A 25935-nucleotide genomic window follows, 5' to 3' on the forward strand; every position below is an offset into this window, starting at 1 on the left:
TTCTTTAGCCTGGTTGATATGATGAATCCATTAATTGATTATTGAAAGCTGAACCTTTGTCTTACATACTTGGAATACAGTTCATTTGGCCATGGTATAATTCTTTATATATATAGATGATTTGATTTGCCAATATTTTGTTGGGGATTTTGCACCTATGTTTATGAGAAATATTGGTCTGTAATTTTCCTTTCTAGTGATGTCTTTGATTTTGATGTGAGGATGATGCTGGCCTCATAGAATGAGTTAGGAAATTCTTCTGGAACTTTTGGGAGAGATTTTCAAAAAATGGTATTATGCCTTATTTAAATGTTTGGTAAAATTCATCAGCGAAACCATCAGGATTGGTGCATATGTTTTGGAAGGTTATTAATTATTGATTTAATTTCATATATATATGTATAAAATCTACCATAACTACCATAACTCACACTGGGAGAAATAGATAATCTGAATAGACATACGTATATACATATACATATGTGTGTGTGTATATATATACTATTTCTCCTACTGTGAGGGGTGTGTGTGTGTGTGTGTGTGTGTGTGTGCGCGCGCCTGGGTGGATTATCTATTTCTCCTACTGTGAGGGGTGTGTGTGTGTGTGTGTGTGTGTGTGTGTGTGCGCGCACGCCTGGGTGGATTATCTATTTCTTGTAGTGTGAGTTATGGTAGATTGTCTTTCACGGAGTTGATCTGTTTCTTCTAAGTTATCAAATTTATGGGCATAGAGTTGTTGATAGTATTTTAAATTTTTCTTTTAATGTCCATGAGATCATTGTGATAATCTTTCTTTCATTCCTCATATTAGTGGTTTCTGTCTTTTCTTTTGGTTAGCCTGGCCAGAATTTTATCCGTACTGACCTTTTCAAAAACATAGCTTTTGGTTTCATTTACATTGTGATTTTCTTCATGTAATTTATTCTGTTTGGAGTTCACTAACTTCTTGAATTAGTAGATTTATTTTGCTTAATTTGGAAAATTTGTAGCCATTATTTCTACAAGTACTTTTCATTTTTGCCCACTTTCTACTTTCCTCTTGGTACTTGATGATACAAATGCTAGATCTTTTGGTACCATTCCACAGATTCCTGAGGTTTTGTTCAATTTGTATCTCTGTTGTTTAAACTGGGTAGTTTCTATTGTTCTGTCTTCCAGGTTAAAGATTCTTTTCTTTGTTTCCTACATTCTTCTTTTGAGCTCATTCATTGAGTTTTTTAATTTCAGTTCTTAGGTTTTCACTTTCTTTATTGAGGTTTTCTATTTTTTTGTCAAGATGTTATGTTTTTTAATTTGTTTCAAGCATGTTCTTAATTCCTTTTTTCAAATTAATTTTTTTGGAGTACAGTTTATTTACAATGTTGTGCTAGTTTCTGCTGTATAGCTAGTGAATCAGTTATACATGTATCCACTCATTTTAAGATTGTGTTCCCTTACAGGTTCTTAATTTCTACTGAAGCATTTTTGTGATAGCTACTCTCAGATCTTTGTCAGATAATTATATTTTCTGTTTGTCTCAAGTGTTGGCACTTGTTGATTATCCTTTTTTATTTACTTTGACATCTTCGTAGTTCTTAATATCATGAGTGACTTTTCAATGAAACTTGTACATTTGGGGTATTATATTATGAATCTCTGGATCTTATTTAAATCTTCTGTTTTATATGACTTCCTCTGACTCCTCTGGTAGAGGAAGGAAGAGCAGCCATCTCATTACTGCCAGATTGGGGTAGAAGTCCAAGTTCCCCAAGGAGCTTCCATTGACACCCATGTGGCAGATGTGTGTGTGTTTGTGTGTGTGTGAGAGAGAGAGTGAGTGTGCAAAAGGAACTGATAGTGTTGATTAGGGACGGGAGTTCTAGCTGCCCATGTAGATGATAGGGTGGTTTCAATACCACTGTATAGTAGCGAAAGTTCTCTCTACTTGGCCGCCTCTGATATTACCCAGTAGGGAGGAAAACGGTTGCATTGTTTCAGCTGTAACAGGGCTCCAGGCTCCCCTTGTGGTGTGGTTTGGTTAGTCACTGTTTGGATGGGTTGAAAACACCAGGTCCCTACTTGGGTTTCTCCAAAATCTGTGGAATATTAGAGCACCTTTAGTTTAGCTTGGTAAGGATGGAAGTCTTTTTGTTTCTGTGGATTTGCTTATTTTGGAAATTTCATATAAATGGGAGTCTGTGGCCTTTTAAAACTGGCTTTTTTCAATTAGTATAATGTTTTCAGGATTCATCTATGTTGTAGCATGTATCAGTACTTCACTTGTTGTTATTGCCAAATAGTCTTCCTTTGTATATCCACCACATTTTATTTAACTAGTCATCAGACAGTGCACGTTTGGATTGATTTCATCTTTGGCTGTTATGAGTAATACTGCTCTAACAATCATATTTACATTTTGTATGGACATGTTTTTAATTCTTTTGGGTGCAACGCTGGGTCCTAAGGTAACTCTGTGTTGAACATTTTGAAAACTCTGTTTCTTTATTTTTATTGTTTTTAATTCAATTCAATATCAGTCTAATTTCTAATTCCACTAGGGTTTTTTTTAAAGTTGAGTTACTTTTTGGCTGTGGTGTATCTTCATTACTATGTGCAGGCTTTCTCTAACTGCAGCGAGCCAGGGCTACTCGCTAGTTGCGACGTGCAGGCTTCTCATTGTTGCCTTCTCTTGTTGCAGAGCACGGGCTGTAAGGCACACAGGCTGCAGTAGTTGTGGCTTGTGGGCTCCAGAGCATGGCTCAGTAGTTGTGGCACATAAACTTAGTTGCTCTGAGGCATGAAGGGACCAGAGATTGAACCAGTGTTCCCTGCATTGCAAGGTAGATTCTTAACCACTGAAACACCAAGGAAACCCCTTTTTTTATTATTAATTTGTGTCATATTGCATTATGGTGTCAGGAAAGAGGCCTGAGATATTTTATGTCTTTTAGAAAGAACTGTTCCCAGACTTTAGATTAATTTCTAATCTGTATTTTGCTTATATCTGTATTCGTTCCATTAAAATGACAGATGCTTATAATTAAATCACTTAAGAGATCTATAAGCTACATGAGTATTAAAGTGCTTTAAACCACTCACATTTGAAACATTGTGCATGTTGTTATTCAGTCATAACTTTTATATTCATAAATTTACCTGTATTTTTAATTATTTAGAAAAAAGAAAGTGAGTGCCTGCAATTAAAAATTTTGGTGCTTCGAAATGAACTGGAAAGACAGAAGAAAGCTTTGGGACGGGAGGTAGTCTTTCTGCATAAAGAGCAAATTGCATTACAGGACAAAGGTGAGTGAAAATACCTTACAAACTGCCTAGCCTCCACATTCAGTGATTTTCCTTTTTCACCATGGGCTTAGATAGTCATCTTTTATAAGTTTACTAAAATAAATTTAAAAAAAATTTTGAAGTATTTTGAAATTGATACATAAAATGTACATACACACACACACTTCACATTTTCAAATTGAACGCACCTGCATAAGCAGAATCTCCCGTCAAGAAACAGGCATTATAAGGACCCCAGAACCCCAGAACCTTCATGTTCTCTTGCATTCATGGCATCTCTAGCCAGACAACGTGCTACCTTAACTCCATATACCATAGGTTGAGTTTGCCTAATTTTGAACTGTATACAATAGGAGCATATAATATGTACATTTTATGTGGTGGCTTTCATTCAACATTTTGTTTGTAAGATTCATCCCTACCTGAACATAATGTAGTCTTAGTTATTTTAACTGCTAGTTGTATTCCACTGTGGAGAAGGCAATGGCACCCCGCTCCAGTACTCTTGCCTAGAAAATCCCATGGACGGAGGAGCCTGGTAGGCTGCAGTCCATGGGGTCGTGAAGAGTCGGACATGACTGAGCGACTTCACTTTCACTTTTCACTTTCATGCATTGGAGAAGGAAATGGCAACCCACTCCACTGTTCTTGCCTGGAGACTCCCAGGGATGGAGGAGCCTGGTGGGCTGCCGTCTATGGGGTCGCATAGAGTCAGACACGACTGAAGCGACTTAGCAGCAGGAGCAGTAGCAGCGGTATTCCACTGTATAAATATGAATTTATTTAATCTTGCTTTTGGCGTTTCATTAATTTCTAGTTTGGGACTAACAAATAATGCTTCCATGAGTGGTATAGTACATGTTTCTTAAAGGACACTTTTAAAATGCACTTCTTTTGGATATAAACCCAGGAGCAGAATTACATAGTCATAGGATACACATATCTTCAGCTTTAGTGGGTTGTGTCCAAAAGTTTTCCAAAGTAGTTTTGCCAGTTTACCTCTTCTCCATCCAGGAATGTATCCTACATCCTTGTCAGTGTTTAATACTTTCTGTTTTTGTATTTTAGCTTTCCTGGTGGGTATGTGGTAGCATCTTCTTGAAATTTTAATTTTTATTTCCCTTAAGACTAATGAAGTTGAACACTATTTTGTGTTTCTTGCTGATTGGGAATACTCCTTTTGAAGCACCTGTTAAAGTAACCCCCAACTCTGCTTTTTTAAAAATTGGTTTGTGTAATTTTTTGTGTTTTTTATAATTTTTAAAATTTATTTATACTATAAGCTAATTATATATTTATAATTCAGTTTATACTATAACCCAGTATTCTTGCCTGGAAAATCCCATGGACAGAGGAGCCTGGTGGGCTACAGTGGGTTTGCAAAGAGTCAGACACGACTGAGCGACTGAGTGCACACACATGCACACAGACATAATTAAATTGACTCTATTCTGATTATTGTATGACATAAGAAACAGCTCTGCTACTGCTAAGTCACCTCAGTCAGGTCCGACTCTGTGTGACCCCATAGACAGCAGCCCGCTAGGCTCCCCTGTCCCTGGGATTCTCCAGGCAAGAATACTGGAGTGGGTTGCCATTTCCTTCTCCAATGCATGAAAGTGAAAAGTGAAAGTGAAGTCGCTCAGTCGTGTCCGACTCTTCGCGACCCCATGGACTGCAGCCTACCAGGCTCCTCCGTCCATGGGATTTTCCAGGCAAGAGTACTAGAGTGGGTTGCCATTGCCTTCTCTATTGAGATTTAATTAATATACCAAACAGGTCATTTGAAAGTGTATAAATTAGTGTTTTGGTGTTTATTCATAGGGTTGTGTAATGATCACAATTTGTCTCTTCTAAAAGAAAATGTGTACTCATTAAATAATTGATCCACATGCCCCCTTTCACCAATCTTAAGCAAGCACTGATTTGTTTTCTGTTTCTATAAATTTGTCTTTTCTGTACAATTTTTATAAATGGTATCATACAATATGTTGTCTTTTGTAATCAACTTTTTTCATTTAATGTAACATTTCAAGGTTCATTCATGTTGTAGCATGCATCACTACTTCTTTTTTTAAAATAAAATTTAGTTACATGGATATACTACATATTATTTGTACATCCATCCATTGATGAAAATTTGAATTGTTTCCATTTTTTGCCCTTCTGAATCATGCTTCTGTGAACATTCATATTTAAGTTTCTGTAGGGAAGTATGTTTTTATTTCTCTTGAATATGCCTGAGAGTAGAATTGCTAGATCCTATAACTGCAATACTTCAGACTTTTACATTATTATTGTATTTGTTATGGTGATCTGTGATTAGTGATCTTTGATGTACAATTGTAATTGTTTAGGGACACCACAAATCACATCCATATAAGACAATGAACTTAATAAATGTTATGTGTGTTCTGTTTCACTGACTAGCCATTTCCCTGTCTCTCTTCCTCCCCTGAAGTCTTCCTATTCCCTGAGCCACGCTAATACTGAAATTAGGTTAGTTAATAACCTGACAGTAACCTCTAAATGTTCAAGTGAAAGGAAGAGTCATATGTCTGTCACTTTAAATCAAAAGTTAAACATGATTAAGCTTGGTGATGAAAGCATGTTGAAAGCCAAGATAGGCTGAACACTAGGCTCTTGAGCCAAACAGCCAAGCTGTGAATGCAAAGAAAAGTTCTTAAAGGAAATTAAAAGTGCTGCTTTATTGAGTACATGGATGATAAAAAGTTAAATAGCTGTATTGCTGACATAGAGAAAGTTTTAGACTAAGGTCTGCATCGAAGGTCAAATCAGTCACAAAATTCAGTTAAGCCAGAGCCTAATCCAGAGGAGGGCTCTAACTCCCTTCAATTCTGTGAGGGCTGAGAGAAGTGAGGAAGCTGCAGAAGAAATGTTTGATGCTAATAGAGATTACTCCATTAAGTTAAGGGAAGAGGCTGTCTTCGAAATAATAGAAGTGCAAGGTGAAACAGCGAGTACCGATGTAGAAGCTGCAGCAACTTATCCAGAAGATTTAGTTAGATAACGAATGAAGGTGGCTACACTAAACTGCAGATTTTAGTGAAAACAAAGCATCCATATATGGGAATAAGATGCGTTCTAGGATTTTCATAGCTAAATAAGAGAAATCAATGCCTAGCTTTAAAGAACAGGCTGACTCTCTTGTTAGGAGCTAACACAGATGGTGACTTTAAGTCAAAGCCAGTGCTCATTTACCATTCTCTAAGTTCAGACTACCACACAATTGCACTCATCTCACACACTAGTAAAGTAATGCTCAAAATTCTCCAAGCCAGGCTTCAACAATATGTGAACCGTGAACTTCCAGATGTTCAAGCTGGTTTTAGAAAAGGGAGAGGAACCAGGGATCAAATTGCCAACATCCGCTGGATCATCGAAAAAGCAAGAGTTCCAGAAAAAACATCTATTTCTGCTTTATTGACCATGCCAAAGCCTTTGACTGTGTGGATCACAATAAACTGCGGAAAATTCTGAAAGAGATGGGCATACCAGACCACCTGACCTGCCTCTTGAGAAATCTGTATGCAGGTCAAGAAGCAACAGTTAGAACTGGACATGGAACAACAGACTGGTTCCAAATAGGAGAAGGAGTACGTCAAGGCTGTATATTGTCACCCTGCTTATTTAACTTATGCAGAGTACCTCATGAGAAACGCTGGGCTGGAAGAAGCACAAACTGGAATCAAGATTGCTGAGAGAAATATCAATAACCTCAGATATGCAGATGATACCACCCTTATGGCAGAAAATGAAGAAGAACTAAAGAGCCTCTTGATGAAAGTGAAAGAGGAGAGTGAAAAAGTTGCCTTAAAGCTCAACAATTAAAAAACAAAGATCATGGCATCCAGTCCCATCACTTCATGGCAAATAGATGGAGAAACAGTGGCAGACTTTATTTTGGGGGGACTCCAAAATCACTGCGGATGGTGACTGCAGCCATGAAAGAAAGACACGCTTACTCCTTGGATGGAAAGTTATGACCAACCTAGACAGCATATTAAAAATCAGAGACATTACTTTGCCAACAAAGGTCTGTCTAGTCAAGGCTATGGGTTTTTCTATTAGTCATATATGGATGTGAGAGTTGGACTATAAAGAAAGCTGAGCACAGTAGAATTGATGCTTTTGAACTGTGGTGTTGGAGAAGACTCTTGAGAGTCCCTTGGACTGCAAGAAGATCCAACCAGTCCATCCTAAAGGAAATCAGTCCTGAATGTTCATTGGAGGGACTGATGCTGAAGCTGTAACTCCAATACTTTGGCCACCTGATGTGAAAAGCTGACTCATTTGAAAAGACCCTGATGCTGGGAAAGATTGAGGGCAGGAGGAGAAGGGGACAACAGAGGATGAGATGGTTAGATGGCATCACTGACTCAATGGACATGAGTTTTAGTAAACTCTGGGAGTTGGTGATGGACAGGGAGGCCTGGCGTGCTGCAGTCCATGGGGGTTGCAAAGAATCAGACACGACTGAGCATCTGAACTGAACTGAACTGAAATCCTAGGATCCTTAAGAATTATACTAAATCTACTCTGCCTGTGCTCTATAAATGGAAGAAGAAAGCCTGGAAGACAGCACATACCTCTGTTTACAACATAGCTTACTGAGAATATTTTATGCCCACCATTGAGACCTATTGCTTTGGAGAGGAGATTACTTTCAAAATGTTACTGCTCATTGATAGTACATGGTCACAGGAGAGCTCTGCAGATGTGGTGGAAATAGCCAGAGAACTTGAATTAGAAGTGAAGGCTGAAGATGTGATTGAATTGCTACAAGCTCATGATAAAACTTAGATAAGGTGTTACTTTTTCTAGATGGGCCAAGAAAATGGTTTCTTGAGATGGAAACTGCTCCTGGTGAAGACTGTTGAAATGACAACAAAGGACTTAAAATATTATGTAAATTTAGTTGATAAAGCAGCAAGGTTTGTTTCTCTTCTCTCAGAAACCACTGTCCTGGGCTGCCTATTATCCAGAATCTAAAACTTGCTGCATATACTTTTGTATGATTATTTTAGTTGTTTACAGTGGGAGGGTAAATCTGATACATGTTAATCCATCATTCAGAAACAATAGTCTTTTTCCTGTGCTTTCTCACCTCTTTGCTTGTGGTTATGAGAATGTTGCTTTTCTCTGCTTGGTTCAGTTATTTTGTTTCTTCAAAGACATACTTAAATATGACTTTTATTTTGAGGCTTTTTTTGCCTCTTCCAGAAATGTCTTTATCCCTCTTCTGTATCCCCATAAGTATTTTTGATGTTGCCTTATTTTACCAATTAGTTGGTTTGAACTTTGAGGGCAGAAACTTGTCATTTTTATATTAGCTTCCTTCTTACTGCCTAGGTTAGTGCTTTATATGGCACCCAGGGAGCCTTAGCATAGAGTGAGGCTCTGAGGGGCTCGTGTCTAGGTCATGTGCATTACATATAGGACATGAATTCTCTGTCCTTAGTTTATCTGCATTGCATCATTTTTTTTTTGGCTTCCTGTTTGTCTTCAGTGTATTTCAGACCATTGAGATTAATAGATAAATGAAATGGCAAACAAAATCTACTATATTGGGAATGTATTTGGAATGTGAATAAAATAGGCCATACCTAATAAATTTTAAATTTTTGAACTATATAAAATACAAGCTGGGCTAAAGAATAATCTTGAAACTATGATTTTACTTTATTTCAGTAACTTCAGAAAAGTATAGTTTAAATTTAGAGGCATAGATTTTGATTCAAAGTTCCTTGATGTATGTCTGGCTCATTATTTGCCAGCTATATACCTTTGTCCAGTTACTTGGCTTCATCTGTAAAATGAAATTAATAATACTTATAACTGTGTCAGTACCCTGCTGAGTTTTAACAGACTTCTAAGTTCTGCTGATTCTGCTGGTCTATGGAACACACTTTGTGTAGCAAGGATGTGTATGATGATCAGATGAGTTGTAAAACTGAAATGATCTTAAGAAAATATGAACACAGTGCTTTCTGTCTTATCTCACCTTGTTGAATATCTGTACCATTTAAAATTAAGTCCTTCCTGACTGAAGATGGCTCCTATGATCCACCTCAGTCTCAATGCTTTAGCCACATGCAAGTTCTTTTAGAACTAAAAGAAACTAAAATTTGCTTTAGTCTGTCTCACCAGCATTTAGGCCTCTGTTAATTATTGCTTTTACCAGGAACTCTTCACTGGCCCCCTTCTCCTTCTCCTTCCGCCTTTACCCCCTAGATTAGATGTACTACTGTGTTTCCATAGCACCTGTGCTTTTCCATTATAGCATTGTACATAATTGCTAGTTTGTCTCCCTCTAGACTGTAAGATTTCTAAGGGTAGGGGCTGTGCCTGCGACAGAGTAGCATTCAGTAAATATCTGTTGAAGGATTGAATTGTAGTTACAGTTATCAGTCTAATGTTATCAGCATCAGAGCTAAAGAACAAGGACTTCTGTAGCTTCTAGCTTAGTATTCATTTGGGAAAACTGATATTCTCCTGAGAAATACTTTAGAAGAATTGTATATTCTTTGACAATGGTTGTCAGAACTATCTGCATTCCAGTACAAGTTGCATATTGACGCTTATACCAGAAAGTCTGGGCTACTGCCATTTAAAATCATGAGATATTATGATCAAGGCCCGTTTCTATTAGAGTGTCTGTTAGAATGACTCCAAATAAATAGATAGCTGTTGTGTACATACAAGATCTATTTTAAGAGGTCTAATCTATGAAAAGACATTTTTTTTTTTGGTGCTTTGAAAGTACTGTCAACTATTATAATACTCAAATTGCCTGCTACCTGTAGCATGCGGTCTACATATCTTTTTCAAGATCATCAGTTTTTAAAATGAAAACACTCTAGGATTTTAGAGGGGTTAGGAACTTTTGCCTTTTTCTAATAAGAGAAGCAAAAATAATGATAACTACAGTATTTCATTTACCATGTGAAAGTGATAGTTGCTTAGTCATGTCCAACTCTGTATGACCCCATGAACTATAGCCCGCCAGTCTTCTCTGTCCATGGGATTCTCCAGGTAAGAATACTGGAGTGAATTGCCATGCCCTTCTTCAGGGGATCTTCCCAACCCAGGGATCGAACCTGGGTCTCCTGCTTTGCAGGCAGGTTCTTTACCATCTGAGCCACCTGGGAAGCCCAGGTTACCATATACTTGTCACTTCATAGATATGAGTCATTTAATCACCACAGTAACTTTATTAGGTAGGTACAGTTATTATTTACCTTTATAGTTGAGGAATCATGGTCAGAAACGTTAAATACTTTACTGAAGTTCACAACTGACATATGATGTGATTAAACTCTTTCTGTTAATTCCAAAACTTAATCACAGGTTGATACCGCCTTTTATCAGTAATAGGATGTGTAAAGTGCATGGAATTTATATTATTCTGGCATATGGTAAAAAGATAGGGAGATATAGTTTTTCACTTGTGTTCCCAGTTGTATTTTTCCCTTTTATTCTGATAGAAGTCCTATCACCAGCCTTGAAGCAGATGAACTTCTAAACAGTGACTTCTATCCCATTTAAAAGACTGAGGTGTAATAATACCAATACAATATTTTAACATATATATATGGAATTTAGAAAGACAGTAATGACAACCCCATATGCAAGACAGCAAAAGAGACAGAGATGTAAAGAACAGACATTTGGACTGTGTTGGAGAAGACAAGGGTGGGACATGTGAGAAATAGCATTGAAACATGTATATTACCATATGTAAAATAGATGACCAGTGCAAATTCAATGCATGAAGCAGGGCACCCAAAGCTGGTGCTCTGGGACAACCCAGAGGGATGGGGTGGAAAGGGAGGTGGGAGGGGGGTTCAGTATGGGGGACACATGTTCACCCGTGGCTGATTCATGTCAATGTATGGCAAAAATCACCACAATGTTGTAAAGTAATTAGCCTCCAATTAAAGTTAATTAATTAAAAGAAGAAGGCTGAGGTGTAATGATAATCGCTGATACTTGTAGAATGCTGTACTAGTGCCAGGCAGTGTCGTGTGTTTTCCATTCTTTATCCCATTTTGTCCTTACTAATTGTCCTATGAATTAAAGGCATTGTTATTTATATCCACCTATTAATAAAGATATCATGTATGTTATTATCAAATTTATAGATGAGGAAACTGAGTTTCAGAAGCCCAAAGCCACGTAGCAAGTTATGACAGAGCCTGTGTTCAGAGCTACTGATGCCAAACAGTGCTACAAAGGAAGATTGTAAGATTTTGTAGATACCCATTTTGACTCTGAGAGTGAAGTCATAGTCAGCACATTCTTATATCTCCATTTTATCATAGAAAGAAAGGATGGTAATGTTCAAGTTAAATATGGATTTGCCAGAATGGTTCAGAATTACTGGTTTTGAATACTGACTTTGTACTTCAGCTTTCTTCCCACTTTCATGTATGTTTTTGGAGATGAGTATTATTTTGTATTACTCTTAACTCTTAGAATCGTTGGCAGGTTAGAATCTAATGTTGACACTTTGGGCTCAAATTTAAGCAGGAGAATTAGTGCTGTTGTTGGCTGTACTTTTCTGCCACTGGGAATCTTTGTAGACTGGTGGTGAGACCTGAGGGATTGGAAAGAAAGGTTGACTAGATACAGGTAACCATATTTAGGTACCAGTAGACCCTAATCTAGTTGCTGGGGACCCCTGTTTTTATAGTGATTGTGCTAGGTTACCAGAGACATACTCTATTAAAAGTTCATTTGTGTTGAACATCATTCTTGAACATCATGTACACATACATGAATGTACTATTTAATGAATATTGAGCCATGTTAAGATATTTTAGAAGCACTTGACCTATCTGTATTGGTAACATGAAGGGGAAAATTGTGTTTGTCACTGTTTGCAGCTTTGATTTAGTGTGTTTGCTAGCCAGTAGTGAAATAATTTGCTACTTAAAATAGTACTGGTGGCTTCTTACATTTCATGGCTTCTTTTTGATACTTGGTGCTTAATCTTCGTACTTGGTTCTCAGCCCAAAAGCTCAGTTAGGATACAGAGTCAGTAATATATGACAATTTGTCTTTGCTACTGATTTTTCTGAATGACCATAAAGGAGTTAATTAATTTCTGCATCTTTTTATACATCTGTGCAAGAAGGATAGCAGATCATAGTGGTGCCGTAGGGATTGATTTGTGTACACATTTGGAAGAAGCTAACGCCTGTTTTATATATGTATGTATGTATTGTGTTTTGCAAATATTCATTGCAGCTGAATGATTTATGCAAAGAGGCAACAAAAAGATAATTTCTGTCCAATGTTCCTGACTTGCTGGGTGGCCACATAACTCTGAGGGGACTCGTTAATCCGCACTTAAAAGTTTCCCCTTCCCATTCCTGGAAGGCAGTGGTTCTCAACTTGTGGTCCACAGTAACTTCCAGCTGGGTCAGGAACTGATCTTTTCAACATTAATGGTTGTTAATGTATATATTTTCATTTCCAGCAGATATTTAGTTACACTGTTTAATTAAAAAAAAGAAAAGCAGATTTCCCCTCAGCATTTCAATAAAGATAACCTTCCCATTAACTAATTATATATTGGTTTATAGGGTCTTTTGCTCTGATTTAACCCTCAAATCTTTGAGATAAGAAGCAACACTTGACCTACATTAATTTCCTTGAAATTTGGTTTAGGAAATGGTTTGAAACATAGGTCTTAAGGAAATGTTTTCAGTAGAACTGAAACACAATTATACATGTTGATAAAATTTGAGAACTCTTCATTGGTGCCTGAGGAGTGATACTAACTTTACAAAAGCAGAATTCCTTAACTGGGGGCTTCCCTGGTAGTTCAGACAGTAAAGAATCTGCCTGTGATGCAGGACACCTAGGTTCAATCCCTGGGTCGGGAAGGTCCCCTGGAGAAGCGAATGGCTACTTAGTCCAGTATTCTTGCCCGGAGAATTCCATGGACAGAGGAGCGTGGCAGGCTACAGTCCATGGGGTTGCAAAGAGTCCACATGATTAAGTAACTAATACTTTCCCCTAATCTTTGTAATAACAGACTGCTTTTTAATCCAATTAGTTTCTTTATATTAACAATAACATATATGTAACACTATATTATACTTAAGAAGCTTATACACGGATGGTTATATTTGGTCCTTAAAGTTCCCTGGCAAGTATTGTTACTTCATTTCATAAGATGCTGAGAAAGCAAGAGGCTTAGCGAGGTACAAACAGGAGAAGAGTTGAAATGTAGATGCACACCCTTCATCTCCAGATGCTTGCTTTTCTTACCATTCCATGCTATCTAAAACCTTGCAAAATCTGACTCCTACACAATCCTGTGAAGCAGGTAATTTTTATTAAAATCCATGTAACATGCCAGAGCTTTTTTCACTTACAGTATTATCTTTTAATTCTTAAAATAATACCAAGAGATAATAATTTTTACTCCCTTTTTCAAATGAGGAAAGCTGGGGCTTAGAGACATTTCCCAAGGTGGCATGGATAAATAACAGATCCAGATTCAAATTTAGATTTATTTCATCCAAAGCCTGTCTTGTTTCTAGTAAATATTAATATCATTGTTGCTTCCTCTGGTATATGTCTAACAGATAAACTGACTGATAATTTGCTAATTTTTCATTTGACCTGTGGACTATTAGATGGAGAACTTTGTTCTGCTATATTCCTTTTTATTACAGGATGAGTGAAGTGAGTTTTCCCCAAAGATTTCTTGGATTTGATTGTATCTTAATTAACTAAGAGATCTGGATGAAAGTTCTGCCAGTCTCTCAGTATGTCCTTAGGCAAGTCATCCAACTTTGGGTGGAGGGGCTTATTTCCTTTTCACAGACAAACAAACTTTTGGATTATATAGTCAAGATTTCTTACATCTCAGAGATTCTAGTTATTTTAGGAGATAGAACTGGCAGAAAGGTTAGAGATTTATTCATCTTTTTTGATGAATCTCTTTAGTTTTTGGAGTTTTATGCTAATGATATATTTCCCAGCAATAAAAGATGGGAGGGGGGAAAGATTCTCTGACCTACATGTTTCTGTAGATGTCATTTGTTAACTGAAAAGCCTTTTGGTGGGAATGACCTATTTGAGTTCTCTAATTAGCGACACTCAACTCCTCTATTTTACAGTCTTTAATATGTTTTGATAAGCAAGAACCAAAAACACATTCTTAAGTGACATTGTGTGTAGAAGAGATCAGAAATGTCAGATTTCATTGTTCAGATCTGGAAAGAAATTCCTCTTGGTAATTGTAGTTAATAAAAAAGTTTTGATCTTTTATTGCCAAAATAAATGATTTATATGAAGTTTTCTATCAATTATAATTTCTTATTATTTTGCAAGAAATTTGAGTAATTAGTGTTATATATATGTGTATGTGTGCATTTCAGTTCAGTTGCTCAGTCATGTTCGACTCTTTGCGACCCCATGGACTGCAGCATGCCAGACTTCCCTGTCCATCACCAGGTCTCGGAGTTTACTCAAATTCATGTCCATTGCGTCGGTGATGCCATCCAACCATCTCATCCTCTGTTGTCCCCTTCTCCTCCCCCTGCCTTCAATCTTTCCCAGCATCAAGGTCTTTTCCAAGGAGTCAGTTCTCATCAGGTGGCCAAAATATTGGAGTTTCAGCTTCAGCATCAGTCCTTCCAGTGAATATTCAGGACTGATTTTCTTTCGGATGGACTGGTTGGATCTCCTTGCAGTCCAGGGGGCTCTCAACAGTCTTCAACACCACAGTTCAAAAGCATCAATTCTTTGTTGCTCAGCTTTCTTTATAGTCCAACTCTCACATCCATACGTGACTACTATATGTTTAAACTACTAAAATGTTTAATTAACTTCTGCTTGGTCAGTGAATCATTTGGCCTGCATCTCAGATAAAAGAAGAATCCCACAGTATATTTGCTTTTTAAAATATATCTATGTATTATTTATTTTTGGTTGTGTCAGGTCTTAGCTGTGGCGTGTGGTATTTTTTGTCTTTATTGAATCATGCAGGATCTTATGGCACATGGACTTCCTTGGGTTGTCCTTATTCCTTGGAATAAGATCCCACACAACTAAACCCACAGCATGTGGGATCCTAGTTCTCCAACCAGGGATTGAACCAGTGTCCCCTGCATTGGAAGGCAGATTCTCAACCACTGGGCCAATAGGGAAGTCCCCCCACAGTATGTTTAAATTGGTGCCTTAGCTTCCATCAAAAGGTCGTAGATTTCCATTTGAATCTACAAAGACATTATTAAGCATTGTGTAACAATTTTCTCCTCTTAGGTCATAAGGTCACAAATTGAAAAATGGCTTCTCACAAACTTTGTAATTCATGATATGTTTATTAGAAATGATGGCAAAATTTAAATTTTATTCGTCTGTGTGTATGTTTTGATTTCCTGTAGCCGTCTGACAGAAATTCCTAAACAAATTTCCTTCAAAATGAATAACTGCCTTTCAGAATTTTTTGGACCCAAAGGCAGTTTTCCCAGGATTTATTAAAGTTTCTTTATTTTTAGTCATTGGCATTGTATGTAGCTTGTGAAAGGCAGTGAAAGACAAACAACTTGGCGGTGGGGAGGAAAAAGGTGGATTCTTAGTAAACCTCAGATTTTCTTTTCAGAATGATTCATTTTCCATATATTTGTAATGATTTATTTCAGTAATGTCTTAATTGGATTGTAAGGAAGTCAAACTAGCATGTTTTAATCTCCCCCTCTTGCAATAGAAGATGTAGATGTTTAGAAGTAAGCCGCTTGACAGAATTTTGTTTTGGTTTGTCATCATTTTTCCTCTATTTACTCCTCAAAAGCATTGGAAATGGCATTTACAAAAAATACATTTACAATTAGATGTTTCAACACAGAAGTAAAAGGAGATCAATCACAGGGCATGTAAAGGACGTGGAAAGGGCATTGAGTACGTGTGGATGTACATGTCTACTTTTGTCATTTTTTTAAATTATTTTTGGAGCAGCCAAAGGAGCCAGGCATTATGTAAGATGTTGGAAACAGAAGGATAGATGTGATGATTACGTGACAGAAATATGTAGAGAATACCGTAGGAACACAGATGATGAGCATCTGAAAACCAGAACTCCATGTAAGGGGGGTGACACTTGAGCTGATAGCTGGGGGGAGAAGGTGAGACTTCCCAGGTAGAGGGAACAGTTACATAGAGGCATGGAAGTTGATTAGAGAATTTCAGGTAATTCCGTAAAGCTTCAACTAATCTTTGAGTACAGGTCCCTAGGAGAGGCTGAAGAGGCAAAAAATGATATAAAAGGAAGTTACGTCAAAAAGCTTGGAGATCTATTGAAATAACTTAAGCAAATTTCTCAAAGACAAAAAGTAAACAAGACTATTGATGACTGTTACACAGAATGGAGATTAGGTGTATGTTTTAGAAAGTTCTCTTTGAAGAGTTATGGGTAAGGAATTCTCATAATGGAAATTATTACAGTAATCTAAGCAGTACATAATTAAAATCTAAACAGTTTGGAAATATAAAGGGAGGATGGAATGTGTGGGTTCAAAAGATGTTTAATGATGTACTCTACTGTTGATGATTTAGTGGATTGGAGGAGAGAGGGAAAGAGAAAGATTTAGATATTTTCCAATTTCTGATTTGGACAGCTGGCCAGGTAAATAAACCATTCATCAAAACAAATACTGGAAAGAAGCAGATATTGGGAGAAAGGGTAAGATTTAAGACTTCCAGTTTTGGATAGTTACTTAGTGGGTAAGATGATAAATAAGAAACCAACAAGTAAAGTAAATATCAGATTGTGAGAAGGATTCTAAACAAGCTGTGGTGATAGAAGAGAACTTTGGGAGTCCGTTTTTACAGAGATTGCTCAGGATAGAATTGCTTGAGGAGCTCCGTTTTACAAGATAAGAATTCCAGCAATGGGAACGGCAAGTGAAAGGCTTGGACATAGGAAGTGCCTGTACTGTAGAATAGAGGGGAGGCCACTGTTGCTGGAAAATAATTTACTAGGAAGAGAGTAGCATGACATGGGGTTGGAAAAGAAGAAATTCAAAGTGTAAATGAAGATATTTTCCTTATCCACTGTATAGGAGGAGAAGGCTAAGAAAATGGCATAGAGGCCACTGAGTTTCATATTGGGTTGTATGTAGGATTATAAAGAAATTTTTCTATTATTTCCAGGTTTATGAGGTAAGGTAGTTAATTTATAGGATTTAGAGGAGTTGTAAGGATTTGGGTAATGTATGGAGTAGTGATCGCCAAGAATGAGAAAGCAAATTAAGGAGGAAATTGTAATAGAATCATTGGATATTGTGCCTGATTGTGCTTTGTGATGATTGTTTTTAAGTAAAATCAATCAAGCTGGTTGTATACTTTATCTACTTAGAGCTTCATGGGGACAGGTTGAGAGAATACAAACATTCAGTAAAAGTAATATTTTATAGATTTAATATTCCCCCATTTTACAGATGAGGAAAATGAACCTCAGAGAAGTTAGCACTTGTTTATAAAGTCCTGAAAGTAAAATTTAACCCAGATTTTTCATATTCCTAAGCCCACAGACTTTCCAGTATAGTACACTGCTTCCCATAGGATCTGCCTATTGTTTTTAAGCATTAAATTAGCTCTGACCTTCTTAGCTATTAAGCCAGTTGTGTAGAGTTATGAAAGGTATCAGTTGCTTCCTATTGCCTGTTACAAGGAAGTATATCAGTTCTTTAGGGAGAAAAAAAATCTTTTCTGGGCACTAAATTCCAATAGGAGAACTTTACTTTGGGATTGTTACTGCAGGGTATTCCCAGCCTTAAGTAGAGCTGCTTTTCTTATGTGTCTTATGTGCTAGATATTAAATATCATAATGAATATAAATATAAATATCATAATGAAATGACAGTCAATTGCAATTTTGCAAAAGTTACAGCAGGAAGTATCTATTAACCCTTGAGAAGGGCAGCATCATAAATCATAGTACAGAAAAGGCATTTCGGGAGAAAAACTAAAATAGTTTAAGTATATTGCTTTTTGGTCATCTGCCTCGATGTAGAAAACTCATAAGAATGACAGTTTATTGATTTTAACTGTAATTTTGACAGGAGCTGGCCACTAGCCAGTCTGAGACCAAATTCTCTGGTGAGAGAGAGCCTAAAGAGTCTGTATTTTGTTTTTTGATTGAATCAAGATTCATATTCTTTAGCTATTCATTTTATAGGAGACAGCATTGACATTTGGTTATTAAAATTAAAGTGCTTGATTTGAGTTCTTGCTGAACAGAGAGGCCATAGTGTATGCATGCATAGGGTCAAGGGTTTCAAAAAGCAGTTTTGAAATGTGATAAACCAAGCCATGCATTTGCTTTCTCTCCCTCTCAATGACTTATTGATATGATGATAATGATATATGCATAAAAAATAAGTTCTTGATGATGGTGAAAATGAAAGAGCATACTGTTGGAATAGCAAAGAGTTTTGACATAATTCTCAGATACACAAAGTAGAATTGTATTGATGAGTAACCTAGAGTAGAGGAAAACTGCAGGCTGGAACACAAATGGAAAAGGTTGCAGTGGGAGTTTCTGGAGAGGCAGTGAGAACTCTCAGATGCCTCAACTTGCAACTCCCAAGTATGGAAATCAGAAATAATGGAGTAGTAATTAGGGTAACAGCCTACTGGCTCATTTTCTTTCTTTGTGAATTTGGAGTAACTTCCTATAACATTTACTCCAACTACTTTTTAACATAATGGATTCCTGACCTGGTTAGGTCCCATGGTATGAGATTTTGGCATAGAAAAGTAGAGCAAAGCCTGACTGTGGAATTTTACAACCAACCCAGAGGGAAAAGAAAAGCAGCTCTACTTAAGGCTGGAATACCCTGCAGTAACAATCCCAAAGTAAAGTTCTCCTTATTTGATAGTTGCAGTGGTTTAAAGTGAAAGGTACTACCTTCTCTCAGCATATATACCCTGAAGGAAAACTAATTGTTAGCAGGACCTGCCCACTTAGGCTGAGCTGCCTTTCAGAGGTGAAGTCTTTTATGTAAATAAGTCCTTATAGCTTCAAAGGAAACCTGCTCTATTTCCTGTTGCTAACCAATCTAATCACTTATTCATGGATTTAAAGGGGAAACTAAAGGACCTCAGATATTTGAGGAAAACACTGTGAATAAGACCAGGTTGAACAAACAGAATACAGAATAGCTGACCTCAAAGAAACAGAAAATAAAAAGAATAGAGCTTTAAATAAACTTGATATCCTCAGATTTGACTTCCAGCCTCTGTTTGGGAAGTAGAAAGAGGGAAGGGGCATCACTTCCATCCTAACAACAACAGAAAACTGGATGATGTACAGAATTGTAACTTTTTATTTATTTTTTTTTTATCTATCCAAGTACTAAGATTTCAAGGCAGTCAGTCCCTAGGGGAGGGCCAGAATCAGTGAGAAGGCCCTCCCCAGGAACACAGAGTATGGCCTGGCTTGACCAGAGTGCTAGAGGAACTCCCTCCCTTCCTCCCCAGCCAATCTAGAATGCACAGCGTAACAAGCCACTGAAGTTTACCACTTGAGGAGAGACGAGAACATGGTGAGGCTCCCTTACTTAGGTGCTGATCCCAGGGAGTGCCTCAATCTGGGAATAGTACGTACCATTGAGAAAAAGACTATGTCAGACCATCTTCACCACTACCACCAGTGCCACCACCACCCCCAAAAGGGAAGCATTAGAGGAAGTTTGAAGAATGTGATGCGCTGAAGGTAATCATGTCAGCAACAGAACTCAGATCCAGCTCAATTCCTGATTGAATTGATTCAACCCTCCAAATTAACAGAAGAATAAGCATGTTCTTTTTGTTCTCTGATGCCCTGCAAATAATGTTCAATATTAAATTTAAAATTTTGAGACAAAAAAGCAAAACAAAAATCCCTCACTACCACTTACCACCACCACTACAAACAACAAAATGTTGACAGGAGAAGAGATGTACAGAAAAAAGACTCAGAGATGACTTAGGTGATGGAACTATCAGAAACAGTATTTAAAATAAATATAGTTACTATGCTTCAGAATTTTGTGGAAAGGTAGATAATGTAGAAGAACAGATGGTAAATTTCAGCTGAGAGGTGGTGGAAACTCTAAGAAACAGTCTAACGGATAGGCTATAAACTGAAAACAACACTGATAAAGGATGCCTTTGACAGACTCATTGGTAGATTCAACACAACTGATGAAAATCATTAAATTTGAAGATAGGTCAATAGAAATTACCTAACCTGAAGTACAAATAGATTCTTTCACATCGAACTAAATTATTTCATTATCAGTTGTCTTATACTTTAATAAAAACACTTCTTCAGCAGAAGAAATATAACACCATACAGAAACTTGGCTCTACACACAATAATTGAGAGATCCAGAAATGGTTGAAAGGAAGATATTATAAAGACATTTTCTTTTTAGTTTTAATTTATTTTTAATTGAAGGATTATTGCTTTACAGTATTATGTTGGTTTCTACCGAACATCAACGTGAATAGGTCTACCCAAGTCACCTCCCAACTTGAACATCCCTCCCACTTCCCCCTCATCCCACCCCTCTAGGTTGTCACTGAGCCCAGACTTGAGTTCCCAGAGTCATACTGAAAATTTTCATCGGCTGTCTATTTTACATATGGTAATGTATGTTACCATGTTACTCTGTCCATACATCTCACCCTCTCCTTCCGCCCTCCCTCCCCAAGCCATGTCCATAAATCTCTTCTCAATGTCTGTGTCTCCATTGCTGCTCTGCAAATAGGTTCATCAGTTTTTCTTATTTTTAGTTTCTCTAAGACTATTGATTTTCTAATGCAACAGCAACGTTCTGGGGTTTGTAACAAGCATAAAGTAAAATTTATGAAGTATTTTAAGAGTGGAGAAGGGAAGAGTTGGGAGTGTACTATTGTCAAGATTTTGTATTCTACATGAGGTGGTTTAATCTTATTTGAAGGTAGACTGTCATTAATTAAAGTTATATATTGTAAACTCTGGGGCAACCACTAGAAATTTTAGGGGGAGTTAAGAGTAAGCCAATAATGAAGAAAGAGGGAATAAAAAAATAATCCAAAAGCAAAAAGAGGGATAAAGAAACAAAGAATAAGTGAACATCAAGGAACACATCAAGAAAACAGCTAACAAAGTGGTAGTTTTTAACTTAAATGTATCAGTGATTATATTAAGTGTACATGTTCTAAATACCACAATTAAGATTATTCAGATTTTACAAAGATAAAAAAAGACCCAACTGAATGCTATCTACAAGAAGCACACTTTTAATATAAAGTAATAGATAGATTAAAGTGAATAAAAAAGTACACTATGCCAATACCAACCAAAAGAAAGCCAAACTGATTCCATTAATATCAGGCAAGGTTGACTTCAGAACAATGAATATTGCTTGCAATTAAAAGGGATATTACACTATGGTGCAAAGGCTAGTTCATGAAAAAATAAAGCAATTCTAAATATGTATGAATATAACAACAGAGCTTATATATATATAAAGCAAAAACTAAAAGGAGATACAGCTAAATACACAGTTGTAGTTGGTAACCATAACACTCATTTCTCAGTAATTTATGTACCAAGTAGAGAATCAGTGAGGATAAAAGACATTAATAACATAATAAAATAACTTGGCCTAATTAAGCAGAATATACTTTTTTTCCCCAAGTACTTATGGGATATTTAGTTAGCCAGATTTGGTGTCATAAATAAATACAAATAATCAAAATAATACAAAGTATTGTGTATCATCATACATATACATATCATGGGTCAAAGCAGAAATAACAAGGAAAATTGGAAAATACTTTTTTCTGAATGAAAATATATCAACATCTAAAAGGATGCTAGCTTAGAGGAAATTTATACCATTTGATGCGATTCATGGGGTCACAAAGAGTCGGACACAACTGAGCGACTGAACTGAACTAACTGATAACCATTTGATACTTACAATAGAAAAGAAAGTCCTTCATTTAGTAACCTAAGCTTACATCTTAACTAGAAAAGAAGAGCAAATTAAACCCAAATCAAGCAGAAGGAAGGAAATAATTAAGGTCAGGAATCAGTGAACTTGAAAACAAAAGAGTAGAGAATGTCAATGAAACTAAAAGGTGTTCTTTGAAAAGATCAATATATTTGATAAACCTCTAGCCAGACTGACCAAGTAAAAAGAGAGAAAGCATGAATTAACAGTATCAGGGATGAGAGAGGGAATATCACTACAGATCCTACAGCAATTAAAATGATAATAAGTAAGGTAATGTTTTGACTAGCATGATCACACTACATCAGAAGGGCACTCGAGCAAGACTTATCAAATCTGGTACCACTTGAGCACCAAAATAATTAAATACAATAATGAATTATAAATCTTTGAAAAATAAAAGAGAATTCATGGTTCCGTATTGGTAATAGATAGCTAATGGAGAAAGAAGGCCTCTTGGTTAGAGAAGAATGTTGAATGCTAACTGACAAATATGGAGGGGGAACTGGAATTTGAATATTATTTTGCAACCATTGTCATAAAGAATGATTCAAGTAGAAGATACCAGTCAATGCTGAATCTTGAGAAAATCAAATGAGAAGCAGGATATATCTGTGGTCTGAAAGATGGATATCATTGCTATAAGTAATATTCTTGGGAGGATACAACACCAATTGTGTGGTATTCAGGCTGGTAATATATAACCTGAACAACATGTGAAGAGATTGAGCATGTTGTTGCCTCTTTGTTACTACTTCTCATGAAGTGACTCTTTGGAACTTGGGTTGACTTTTCAGAGGTTCCAAGGTTAGTATAAACACAAGACTATGCATAAATATTAGTCATTGCCATGCAAATGTTTAGAGATACTTGGTTCTTCTCCACCTGAACCTAGCTAAGCCAGTCTCACTCAGTTTTGTTCCAGAGATCACAATGTAACCAATGAGAGGTGTATTACCTTTTAACAGAAAAATGTGGAAAGATGGTGCCTTAGACGGTACCTCTGCGTTTTAAAGCCTTAGTTCTTTTAAAGCCTGTGGAAAAGCCTTGTAGGAGACCTCTTTCTGGGTTTGGGTCTACTCTTCTTCTTTTTATTTGAAAATCATTTTGGACTTAAAACTGCAAGAATAAGAAGAGTACAGAGAACACCTATATTCTTCACCCAGATTTACCTATTGTTAACATTTTACCCATCTGTTAACATTTTAGCCACCTATTAGCTGGCTAGTGTATTTTTAGATTTTATTTTCTTTGTTTTGCAAGTGTTTTTGTTTTCTTTTGGTCATGTAATATGTTCTAAAGACCTTCAGAGCTAAAGAGGGTGCGTAACATTTGCATTTTCGAAGCCCAGATCTGTCTTGACCTTATTTGTGATTTCACTAGAATTGAGGCAGCCTTTTATCTGGGATGAAGAATAAGATTACAAATTTGTATAGTAGTGGAAGAATTCGTGTGCTTTCTGGAAAAAGTACATGGGGTGAGGGGTGGAAGTTGTCAATCTGAGTGTCTTCTGAAATTGTTGACAGCGAAATCTGGGGAGGAATTATATTGGGGCTAAGGAAGATAAGTAGTATTTCTTAATTAAGTTCTATCTGGGGAACAGAGTTAATAACTTACTGGTCATTAACATACCGTTGAGAGAGAAGAACAGGGTCCTTAGACATATGTTGATAAAATTATTTAGGTTGGTGATTTTAGTGCTCAAGTCCAAACTGTATTTTGATCAGTTAATCTACTTCTTGTTCCTCCCTAGAGGAGGTGTACAGAAGGGTTTCGGCTACCATTTCCTGTTAATCACAGTTCTTGGAACTAAACTCCTTTTTAAGATCTAGAACCTAGTATGTCAGGATCGAAGAATGTTTTTCTGTGCTATAGGACCTTTGGAATTTTCAGGCCTGGTTATCAAGAGCCTGAGACGGGATCATTTTTTAGAGTAAGAAGATGTAAAAGGATTTTATGATCACATAAATGAAAATGGAGGTCCCAAAGTTACTATAAACACAAAAGACTAGGCATATATACACAAATATTAATCATTGCCATGCAAATACTTAGAGGAAATTAAATGTCCTGTAATGGAATTGAGGTATTGAACTATTAAAATGTAGACTGTTCTTTTAATTCACATCTATTGAGTTATATTTTACAAGCCATTAAACATGGTAACTCAGACTATCTGTCAACATGTAAAAAAGCTTGAGACATAATTTGGAAAAATCAGAATATATATTTCCTGCACACTATGATAGTAACTAAAGCTATTTATATATATGAATAAAATGAATCATCATAAAAAAACTTAATTTATGAACTACTATATTGAAGTAGTCAATATGCAGGTAATTTTTCCTGCTCTGTTACTTTTATACTTTCAGCAATGTTCTGTGTTATTCATGGTTGAAAACAAATTAACCACTTGAAAAAATAAGCTTTGTTTTTTAGAGCAGTTTTAGGTGCATATCGAAATTGATCAGAAGGTACAGATTCCCCATATACTCCCAACCCCTACCTGTGCATAGCTTCCCCTGCTAGAGTGGTACATTTGTTACAGTTGATTAACCTTTAGTAACTCATCCTTAACACCCAGAGTTCATAGCCAGTTTTTTCTTTTTTTAGTGCAGTTGTCTGAATTTTGAACATCTTACTGGGGTTTCTTGATCAGCAACCCAGAAATCTGTAGGTAGAGAATCTGGAACTCTTACTCTTTGACTCCTGCTAGAGACTGTATAAAAATGGAAGCAGTCAGAATTTTATTCTGGTTAATCGCCCCAAAAGTCCTCTATCCTCATTTTACCTTTTACTCTTTTTATTTTCCTCTCACAGTCAGGGGACTGGGCTCTGCCTGTTTGGTTGTGGCTGGGCAGTCCTGTCTGCAGTGTTACATCTGGAATTGTCTCCTTTCATCTCTCTCTAGGAAGTGCATTTTCAGCTGAGCACCTCAAGCTTCAACTCCAAAAGGAATCCCTAAATGAGTTGAGAAAGGAGTGCACTGCGAAAAGGTAAGCGGAACACTAAGAATGATTGTTAGGAGTGCTGAGTTTACTTTGAGGAGAGGATTTAGAACTGGAGTATTTTTTTAAAGCTGCCAGTGTTAATGCCGGTTAATATGCTCAGTGCCACTTTCATTTATTCAGCCCCTATTGTGTCGTGCACTGTGCTAGAGGCAGTTATGAGGGCTCCTAGTACATAGTCAGAATCGGAAGCCTGAGCACTGTTCTAGATTGCAGGGCTACAGTACCATGACTTCATGTTTGAATCTCCTCCTCTTCCAGTCTTCTACATTTAGTGCATCTTACAGTTTTTCTTTAGTAATTTCTTCAGTCTTACTCCTATTAGCTCACTTGCCTTACCTCAGCAGTTCTCAGATTCTCTAACATAAGTCTGTCCAGCTGTCCAGTTCATTCTCCATGTTGCTAGCAGACTTCTCCTAAAATACTATTTCACCATTATTTTTTTCTCTTCTTAAGAACAAGTGGTGATTATTTTCCTTCATTGTCAAATATGAAAAGGTCCCCAGTGGCTCAGGGGTAAAGAATCTGCCTGCAATGCAGGAGGTGTGGGTTCGATCCCTGGGTCAGAAAGATCCCCTGGAGAAGGAAATGGCAACTCACTCCAGTATTCT

At 36.8% G+C, this 25935-nt stretch overlaps 1 protein-coding gene and 1 non-coding gene across 5 annotated transcripts in view; one reads left to right on the plus strand and one right to left on the minus strand.

Annotated features, from left to right (window-relative positions):
* Positions 1-25935, plus strand: part of UVRAG (UV radiation resistance associated) — a 319155-nt gene that overhangs the window by 157255 nt on the left and 135965 nt on the right. For all 4 annotated transcript variants that reach the window (XM_043907751.1, XM_043907741.1, XM_043907747.1 and 1 more), the window contains 2 exons: positions 3156-3282; positions 25228-25312. In XM_043907751.1, the coding sequence (XP_043763686.1) occupies positions 3156-3282; positions 25228-25312 (212 nt within the window). The remainder of the gene's footprint in view (positions 1-3155; positions 3283-25227; positions 25313-25935) is intronic.
* TRNAC-GCA lies at positions 10383-10454 on the minus strand. Its single transcript has one exon. It is a non-coding gene; the product is annotated as a tRNA-Cys (tRNA).

Source organism: Cervus elaphus, chromosome 1 (genome assembly GCF_910594005.1).
Source record: "Cervus elaphus chromosome 1, mCerEla1.1, whole genome shotgun sequence".
NCBI lineage: Eukaryota > Metazoa > Chordata > Mammalia > Artiodactyla > Cervidae > Cervus > Cervus elaphus.